This window comes from Plectropomus leopardus, chromosome 8 (assembly GCF_026936395.1).
Source record: "Plectropomus leopardus strain MGB_pleo_1.0 chromosome 8, ASM2693639v1, whole genome shotgun sequence".
In the NCBI taxonomy this organism is placed as follows: domain Eukaryota; kingdom Metazoa; phylum Chordata; class Actinopteri; order Perciformes; family Serranidae; genus Plectropomus; species Plectropomus leopardus.
The window spans coordinates 14,277,534-14,287,775 of record NC_142183.1 but is presented as its reverse complement, the minus strand read 5'-3'; the positions used below and the strand labels follow the sequence as shown (position 1 = coordinate 14,287,775).

The 10,242-nt window shown below is 36.1% G+C and overlaps 2 protein-coding genes across 2 annotated transcripts in view; one reads left to right on the top strand and one right to left on the bottom strand.

Annotated features, from left to right (window-relative positions):
- Positions 1 to 3,622: 3,622 nt before the first annotated feature.
- tyw2 (tRNA wybutosine-synthesizing protein 2) lies at positions 3,623 to 7,219 on the bottom strand. The gene is made up of 7 exons (XM_042493379.2): positions 7,081 to 7,219; positions 6,062 to 6,230; positions 5,747 to 5,945; positions 5,498 to 5,648; positions 5,288 to 5,397; positions 4,859 to 5,016; positions 3,623 to 4,158 (listed from the first exon to the last, which is right to left on the bottom strand). The coding sequence occupies exons 1-7, from the start codon at positions 7,131 to 7,133 to the stop codon at positions 3,781 to 3,783; spliced, it is 1,218 nt and encodes a 405-aa protein (XP_042349313.2). The 5' UTR covers positions 7,134 to 7,219; the 3' UTR covers positions 3,623 to 3,780.
- Positions 7,220 to 7,389: 170 nt separating this feature from the next.
- Positions 7,390 to 10,242, top strand: part of zdhhc9 (zDHHC palmitoyltransferase 9) — a 42,319-nt gene continuing 39,466 nt past the window's right edge. The window contains exon 1 of the mRNA XM_042493657.2: positions 7,390 to 7,529. The gene's annotated coding sequence lies outside the window, so the exon portion shown is untranslated. The remainder of the gene's footprint in view (positions 7,530 to 10,242) is intronic.

Genomic DNA, 10,242 nt, shown 5'->3' with positions numbered 1-10,242 from the left:
GTGAAAAAGTTGACTGCATCAGGCAACAACCTAAACATGAGAAAAGCAACATATAAACAAATGGTGAGCCATGTGTTTCTAATGCGTTTATGAAGTTCCCCATTATTATAGTGCATGCTATTGTTTATTGTCAAGGCGTATATGCAAAGTCACGGATGAACACATTAGCATACAAATGATGACTCAGCCTAAAAGAAACAGCTTGTAAAGACACGCTGGTTTTAGGGGCAGACACTGCAGGTGCATAGGGATAAAAATAAAAATAGAAATTACCATGAAAATTCCCCAGCGGATTTCTTACATTAAGGCGATGGTTCTTGTATTACAAGTTTTCTGAAATGTTATGTCTAAGTATGCAAATCAGGCGCTGTTTAATTAAATTTTCGATTCTTAACGTATATTTTCAGTACAGAAACATTGAGGGCAGGTTAAAAATCCTCGTTTTACTGTGTGTCAAACTTTTTTTTTTTTGTTGTTGTTTTTTTTTTTTAGAGAATATTGAATATTTCTTTTATTATAACTAGAAAATGCTGTCAACAGCCATTAAAAAATAAAATTTCTTTCACCATGTTTTTAGGAATAAATATAATGTTATAGAATGTGATATATATATATATATATATATATATATATATATATATATATATATATATATAAATAAACCCCTGTTTAAAACCCTTAAGAATATATGTAGAAATAAAACTGGAAAGTTTGGTGTATTTAAAAAAAAAGACACTAGGGTACAAACTTCAACTTATAGATATCACAATGAAACTTCCAGAAATTTCCAGAACATAAATCTAAACATTGCACAAAGCCAGGCTCAAAATTCTTGTTTCAATTTGTTGTATCGTGCCATAAAACCGAAAATAATGACAATCGCCATTTAAAAAAATCTATTTTTCACCATGTTTTTAGGAATTAAATGTTGCAGGCATCAAGCTATGAGTGATATATACATAAGGGCAACTTCCCTGTAAAAACCTTAAGAATATAGACAGGAACAAAATAGGAAAGTTTGGGGTGTGTGTGTGTGTGTGTGTGTGTGTGTGTGTGTGTGTGTGTGTGTGTGTGTGTGTGTGTGTGTGTGTGTGTGTGTGTGTGTGTGTGTGTGTGTGTGTGTGTGTGTGTGTGTGTGTAGGTAGGTGCTACTGAAATTGAGATTTTTGGCTCAGAGTATAAGAAAAACATAATTTCAAGAAAACTGCATAAAGATTTCTATTGATATATTCCATACATTTTTATACAAAAATAAGACACCAGGGTAGAAAAATGTAACTAAAAGATATCACAATGAAACAGTTGATTATTTGCATTATCACAATTACTTTTTAGTGATGCAAGGTTTTTGAAATTGTATTTTTAAAAAGGCAAATTATGCAGTATCTGATTAAATATTTTCTCTTTGCATGCATTTCCTAAATAGAAATATGACTTAATATAAAAACATAAATCTGTATTTTGGAAGTTTAATTTCCATTTGGCTGAAAGAAGGCATGTTACGGAGGCAAAAAAAGCCCAAAATCTCAAAATTAACCATGAAAAATTTATTTTCACCTGCAGTGGTTGCCTGACTTGCAACAGATGTCTGTTATCTAAGAGGTCAGAATGAGATGTCTTTTCTCCCAAATTGGATGCATTCATATCATTTCTTGTGTGGTCTAAATCAACACAAACACTCCTACTTAATGAAGATATTTATATATTATGTCTATGACTGAAACACCTGATTTGCTGATGATAATTATCAGGTTTATTATGGATAACGGCTCTGCTGTTTCAGTCTCTACCATTTAAACGTGCAGCACCAGGTGCCTCCATGTATTCACAGACTGAGTTAAGCTTGACTGAGGATGGTCAGTGGTGACCCTGGATCTTTCTGCTGACTTTGTGTTTTATATGATTAATACTACACTTAAGAGGAAACTCATACGCCATTACTCACAAAAAAAGACAAAGACAAAATGTGTGCTTTCACCTCTCGTTACCTCCACAACAGATACAATATGGGTGATGAGAAAAACAACATTAACTGTCTCAGTAACGTGTAACATAACGAACAGCGTCGGTGCCGTCCACTGAAAGGATGAACACCATTCATCCAGAAGACTTTCCCTTATTTGGGTCCAAAATCTCCCGCAGCTGTTCAATCAGGTTCATATCTGCTGACTTTGAAGGCAGTGTCATATGATTCACATCATTTCCATGCTCCTCCCCGCTGTATGAAAACATCTGTATTCATGAATGGATTTTGGAACAATCAGACACAGACATGAAAAAGCTCCTTTACCTCCTCTACATCAGAGCCACACCCCCAGACTGAAAGAAACACAAATACTGTCACTTGAGGCACTGACGCCTGATGACAACATCGCCATCATTTTGTGTCTCGTCATATTTTTTTTTGACTCTTTGTAGTCACCTTGTGTCTCTGCACAGTCATTCTTAGTGGCCATTTTACATGTTATTGTATTTGTATGTGGCCATTTAAAATCTCTATGAAGTGGTTTTGTATGTCTTTGGGGCTGTTTTGTGTCTCTTTGCAGTAGATTTGTGTCTTTATTTGGCCATAATATGCCATTTTGCAGTAATTATGCATCTTGTTGCAGACATTAATGCCTCTTTAAAGTTATTTTGAATCTTTTGTCTTGGTTTTGCAGTTATTTTGCTTTAGTGTCTTTGTGGACATTTTGCAATTCTTTGTGGTCATTTTGGCTTTCTTAACATGCATTTTGCATCGTAGCTGTAATTTTGGGTGCCTTTGTAGTCATTTTGCATTTTGTGTCTCTATCCTGGTTTTTCAGTTGTTTTGCATCTCTTTGTAGCTGCTTAGGGATCATTTTTGTTGTCATTTTTGCATCTTAGTGATAATTATGTCTCTTTTAAGTCATTTTGCTTCTTTTTGTTGTCATTTTACATTTGCTTTGCATCTCTTTGAAATTATATGACAGACTTCCCAATCACTTCTTACTGAGGCTCCAGCACACATACACATTGATATTTTGGACCGCTTGGCTTCTTCCCAGCAAACCCCTCAGTAGTCTTTTTTTTCTGTCTCTCAGTACATTTCACCAGGTTAGTAGTATTTGCAAGTGTTTTTGCAAAAACTAGCTATTCCTCCTAACGTTAAAATGATATACAGACATGGCAGTTTAGTACATTCAAGTTTTTAAGATAACTAATTTTTTTTTTTAAACTGCAACATATGCATTACTAGTAGCAACCACCTATGGATTGAAGATGAAAATTAGGTTTTAGCAAATTCTGGAGGTTAACCTTTAAATTTATTGCAAATAATGAATCCTGCAGTTTAATCAATCATAATGTTGGAGTTTGTAAGTTTGAGTGTTCCTGTAATTACCATCACAGTGATGTGAGTCATGTCTCAGACTACAGTTTTCCATTCCAGTCAACCATAAAGGACGTAGTCGTCAAACACAGCAGGGAAATTCAGTGAGTATAACACAGCAGTGCCCTTTAGCAAGGCACCTTAATACACTTCTGTTGTCCCGTGGCCAACAGATAAGGCTGTGGTTGTTGTCACAAACGGGATTAAATTTGCATGAGTGCGAGGAAGGGTGTTTCTATGAAAACAGTGTTTGTTGTCAGTGAACCTGCCCTGGATAAATAAAGGTTTATTGAAACACTGCAGCAGATGAGACTATTAAACAGACCGGCTGATTGCACTGGAAACTTTTGGATTGTACAGTTGCTTTTTTTCTTCTCCAAACTGAGGCACACTTTAATGTTAAATGTCTCTGTGTCCACTCAGTGTCTCACTCAGGACGGTCTGCACTTTAAGTCCAGCACAACATGGTGAACATGAGGTGCATACGACTTCACATGTTCAATGTGCTGGACGTTTGTTATCCACCGAGCACCAGTGATGTCCTTTAAAAGTGAGGCGATGCGGTTTGCTGTGTCATCAGCCCAGACCTGCCACGCCTCTCTGTCAGCTGCCTTCCCAGAAGCCCTCGAGGTGGCATCATTGATTGCTGGAATAGCCGACGCGCTCGGTAACGGTGAGGTAACGTTCTGGTGAATGTGCAAAATGCCACCGGTTTTTCTCTTCAGTAGTCGACAGGCGACGGGCCAGCCGTCCTCAGAGCTCGGTATGAGACCCAGGTTCACCCTGTCAGCAATGTCACACAGCTGCAGCTGGGACAAATTAAAATAAAACAACTCTTAAATACTGTCAATTAAATTCTGTTTTCTAGACACTGGTGTAAATTTGTAACATGATTTTATTATTCTTGTAACACAGCTAATTTTTAAAGCTACAGACAGTGTACAAAATATCTAGGAGCCATGACTTTGCAGCAGTTTCACCTGTGAAATATTTGGTACTCTGTAGAGGAGATACAGATAAAAAGGACAGCCAGTGGGATTTTAAAACCGACACAACATTGTGCAATTTGAGATACAGCATCACAACCGTAATGCCAGAAAAGTGCTTATAATTGGACTGGAATTTATAAAGAGGAAAACTAAGCAAAACAAAAACAAAACATGACTTTGCTGACCCACTTTCTGCTGCACCCAGACTTCAGATAACCACAAATTTCTATGTTTATGTTGATCTAATTCAAATTTCATGACATAAAATCTATTTTAAAGGGTTAATATCGAAGTGTAAAAATAACAATTCCCTTTTAAATTCTACATTAATGTCCTCTTGTTTTATACAATACAACTTCTGTCAGTTGTTAATTTTCTTGAGTGCAGTTACAGACAACATAAAGATGTGATCTACCACTAACCACTGGGGTGCACCCACCATGAAAAAATGTAATTAAGACTGAGCTACTATTGTACCATGTGTAAAATGAGCAGCATGTTATGCATATGAAAATCTTACTTGTCTGTTGTCTCCATGGTGAACTGTGCAGCGGTCGGACACCCCGTTTGCCACGAGGTTTTTCTGCAAAGCCTCCACTGCGTTAGGGCTCCACTCACAGGCGTGAACATAACTGGCCCCGGCGTGGACCAGATATGGCAGAGTGAAGTATCCAATACCTGACAAAAATATAGTGGCGATACTTTAACCATTCAAATTATGTTTAATTATAAGTGAAGAAAGTAAAATGATGGCTCAGGATTAACACTTAAACCTGAACTAAACACTAAATTCATCACAGATTTCCACTAAAACATCCTTAGTATAGGCTGAATAATATAGAGTACATGTATTTAATAGTCTCCTTTTGGTGATGCTTAAGTAAAAACATATTTAATCTGTGTCTTTATTGATGTTAGAACCTGTCACACATTGTCACAGTTTTCCCACCTGCGTACAAATCCACCACCGTCTCCCCTCTGCAGTCAAATCCAGCCACACGCAGCTTCTCTGTTATGTTTCCGGCTGAGAACATGCACTTAGTGACATCAAACTCATACCTAAATCAAACGTGAAGACAAGTACAAATATGTGATTCTCTTTTTTTTTCATTCATGTGCCAAAGATAAAATACTCTGATTGAACAGGAGTGAGACTCACGTAATTCTGTTGTCTACATGTTTGACCCAGCTGTTCTCTCCTAAGAGCATCGTCACCATGGGAGACCTGAATCCATCCCTGGATATCCGACTCATCTTTGCCAGACGTTTTGCGCCCAATCCTTTTGCCACTGCACTCCATAGCTGTTCTTCTAAAAACAGAGTAAAAAAAACAATTAGTAAATGTCCTCTTTGAATATTTTGCACACTAAGCACTACAGAAAAGTGGGCTTAAGATTGAGAACAGTACCAATTTTCTTCCAGAGTTGCAGGGAGAAGCAGTTGTCTCCCAGCAGGACTAGATCTCCATGTCTCTGGAAGCTGCGAGGGAGGTCATCCCTCAGCTCCTCCGTCCATCTTTCGTTGTTACACGCCAACAGCTCCTGGAGGTTTTTCTCTAGTTTATTACCACTCGTCTGTCCATTCTTCTTCTTTGACTGCAGAGGAGACTTTAGTGAAAACAAGAGACCGGCAGATACATGAGAAAAAACAAAAAAACAACTTAATTGCTGCCGTCTAGTATTGTGTTACTAATTGTACTTAAGTGAAGCTCAGCTTTAATTACCTGACTCCAAACTATTTCACAAACACTGTCTGAAGCCACCGTGGTTCTAAGAGACTGCAGATCAAGTTGTGGCAGATGGGATGGTAAAATGGGCAAGAGGACCGTCCCACCTGAGTCTTTCAGTAAAGACAAACTTAAGTCCAGAGCTCCTTTGGACTGAAGATGTTTCCTGTAAGATATGACATTTTAAAGTAATAAAAGATTAATCAAAATGATTATTAACATTAATACATGCAGCTGTTTTTTTTTCTTTTTTCAGTTTTTTATTATTATTATTATTATTATTATTATATTTCAACTTTTTTTTTTCATCCTCCTCCTTTGACTCCAAAAGATGTAGCATGATGACTAAGAAAATTTAATTCAATTTTTAAAACTATATTTTAAATATGACAAATAAAACTACCTTGTACCTTTTCCCAATGGTAGTATTATATAGAATAGAATAGGAAATTGTTTTGTTGCAGCAGCAAATAAGACAGCAGCAACTGAATGGAATATTTGTTAAAAAGGGCAAAATAATGCAAATGTATATGTACAAAGGAAGGCACTTAACATAGAATAAAATAAAATAACAGAAATAATAATAAGATATGTACAGAAAACAAACAAACAAACTAAACGCCCAAAAGATTTAAAAAATGACATATATTTACATTTCCTGTGCTCTTGTCATTGGATTATAAATGGTAAATTATGGGTTGTATGCTGATCTGTCAGGTGTACTTTGGAAAATAACATCACCATTAAAGATGTAATGTTATTTATTATGATGAATATAGACAGAAAAAAATATGCGGTATAGATCAACATGTGAATATTATTGTAAACAAGTCTGATGTGCTGTGTGTTTTATGCACTGTCTTCATGTTGAAAAAATAAGAGTTTAAAATACAGGCAGCCATAGAAAACATATTTATAACTTCATAATCAAACCATGTCTCTTGGTCTCTTGCTTCCGATGCTAAATGCTAACTTGCTAACTTAGCTTCAGCAGCACTCTTTATATGTCTGATTACCTGAACTGTTGTGCATAACACTGCGACACACGAAGGCAAGGCACACCGTCCATTGACGAGCAAACAAACAAATCCACTGTTTTTAAGTTTTTACAAATCAAGAGCGCTAATTTAGCTTACAACCAAAATAACAAGTAACCAGTTGGTGCAAAACAACAACACAACGCGTGTTTCCTGTCGGACCATAATGCAGGACGGACGTGTCATAGCTTTGAATGCTAGCGGCGAGCTAATATCGTAAATGTGACCGCCGCGGTTTTAGCTTCTCTGAAGCTAAAGAGGATTATTTTTAGTGAATAGTCGACGGATACATTTCTTTCTTTATACTACAGTTTTGTTAGAGAACGACAAACTTCTTGTAACTTTAAAAGAAGGAACAAATCAGTGGCAGTTTGGACATTTGCTCGACGACGTCGATAGATGGAGACAAACGGCTCAAACACAACAGGGTGAGTTAGCTAATTCACACACTTGAGAACAATAAAACGTTTAAGTGCAGCAAAGTAAAGGCAAATCTTATCCTTTGCCATCTAGATGTATCAGTTGCACCAGTAAATAAAGCATAAAACCAGTCTATGTAAGTCCGTAACACGTAATATCACATTACCATGCAGCATTAGCATAACAGTCACTTTCCTTGTGCTGCATTCAGACGCCTTTCACAAGTATTTACACCTTTGAACCTTGAGCAAATAAGTGCAACTTCTTTCAAAAACACGTGGAAAAAAACAACGAGCAACTTGATAAGAAATGTCCCACAAATTGCAAGAAATTAGTAGATTAGAAAAGTATTTTTGAAAAATCTAAGGGTAATGTCGAGGGGAAAAAAGGAAAAAAACGAGGGGAAAATATTATAATGGATGAAAAAAAATTAGCAAGATTTTACAGGTATTTTCACTTTTTGCTTTTTTATTTTGCTAATCTATGGGTCATTTATTCTTTTGTTGCTCAAGAAAGAAATCAAGCCTCTTTGCTCAGGTTTTAAAGGGTTAATAAGGTAACGTTACAAAACATTTTTAAGTTGTGTAAAACAGGGAAAAAAATCCTCACTGAGGCACACAGCCACAGGCAGAGAAATCAAAGGAATATCTGCCATAAGGATAAGAGGTTTTTTTAGTTAATGTATTTTTTTGTGCTTTGCTAGGCCTACTTTTTTATAACTGTTTGTCCCTCAGATCACGATGCTGTTGTCTTTTATGTACCATAATGAAATTTAAGGATCACCCTAGTGATTTGGTACTACACTTCCCAGGGTTCCTGTGGATACTTAAAAAGTCTTAAAGGGCACCGGATTCATTAATTTAAAAAAAAAAAAAAGGCCTTAATTGGTATTAAAAGTGACTTAAATTAATCTTTCAAAAGTTTTAAAGGTTTCAGACATGGGAAGTTAGATTTTATTCATTGTTTTTTTTTTTCTGAACATAAAATCTCAATAATTGATGACATGATTTATGTATTTATTTTTTAAATAAATTCCTTTTCTTAAACTTGTCATGATGGAAATCCAGGCAGTGGGATCTCTTTTGCAGATTAAGAAACACCCAGAATTTCACAGAAAAACAGCTAGAAATGTCCGATATTTCCCACTTCTGTTGGTAAACCAAATGCACACTATCATGATGATATAATATGTTCATTGTCTTCCATGTGTTTTTTAACATCTGATGTAGATAATCAAACTTTTTTTTTACTGGACAAGAATGTCCTTGTTTTATAATACAATAAACATTTGGTTAAAATAAAATTGTCCTACAATTTTGGTTGTTAATAAATTGGTCTTAAACTTAATTCTGGGGGTTTATTTATATTCCATTGTATTTATAAGATTTGCATTTTAAGTGTATTGTATTGTAACTTGAGCTGCTGGACACCCGAATTTTCCTTTCAGGGATGAATAAAGTGTTTTCTTATCCTATCTAACTAAAAAAACTCTTAAAGTCTTAAATCCACCTCGCCTTAAGCTGCAGGAACCCTGACTTCCAGACTTCAGAGGATACACATAAAAAAACCCAAAAACAAAACAAAAACAAAACAAACAAACAGAAACAAATACGGACTGTACTCTGTTTATCAGAGTGGAGGGTGGCTGGGGTTTAACTTTCGAGCATTCCTATAAGCAGCAGCCTGAGCTGTCGACTTCATGCTTTGTTCCTTTCTGCTGCCTTTCAGGAAAAAATATCTGGTGTTAGGTAAACATGAGTTTGTTTGTTTACAGGCTGTCTATGAAAACACACGAGTTTCACCCTCGTAGTTTCTACTTGGTGCATGTCTACAAACTGTATGATTGTCCTGCCATTGTGGCTTGAATTGAAATAAATGCAAAACGATCTCACTTGATAAAGCAGTATTGTGTTAATCAAACAGTACATTGTGAAAGACAAACCGAAGCCTGTTTAAATTTGCTCTCATGGCCTCAGCCAAAGGAAAAAAACAAACTCCTTCCTCAGTGCTTAAAGAACTATCCAGAGGGCATTTCCCTTGTTTGCACTCCTGTCCCTCTCATAAATAATGTACAGTCCCTTTATTTATTTTTCCTTACGAATAATCAAAATTGAGGTGAGGTTAAACAGGCTTAAAGTCTCCGTGTTCCCAGAATGCTGAGTTGAATAACATACTTTCTCTATATCTAATACATTTTTGCTGGTTTTGCGTTGATGCAAATGTATGCAAATAGATTTGCTGACATGTTGTCGTTGATACTGGGTGCATTTTTTGTAAAAGTTTTGTCTGTTTGGTCTTGTTCTTAGAGGTAATTGATTGTTGATTGATTGACTCCTGAGCTACACTCGTGCCTTTTGGAGTACGTGTTAGTTTGTCAGTGTTAGTGGTTAGCTATTGTAGAGGTGGCACTGGTAAGCAAACCATGTTGCAAACCATTTTCCTTTTTGAGGATAAAGTTATCTGCATATTTTATTGATATTTTACCATTATTAATGTTTTATTTTTGTACTCTTTCCTACTTTACATTGCAACTGCTTCACAACAATTTCCCCGGGATAACTGAAGTTATGTCTCATCTGTCTGCTGCATGTTAGATCAGTCATATCCTCAATCTTCTGCTCGCAGTAAGATCAAACCACTTCACCCTCTCAGATTTCACCGCATGTGATGAAAAATGGCACCAGATTTGAAATTCTGACTTTTAGAAGTCTGCAGTCATGA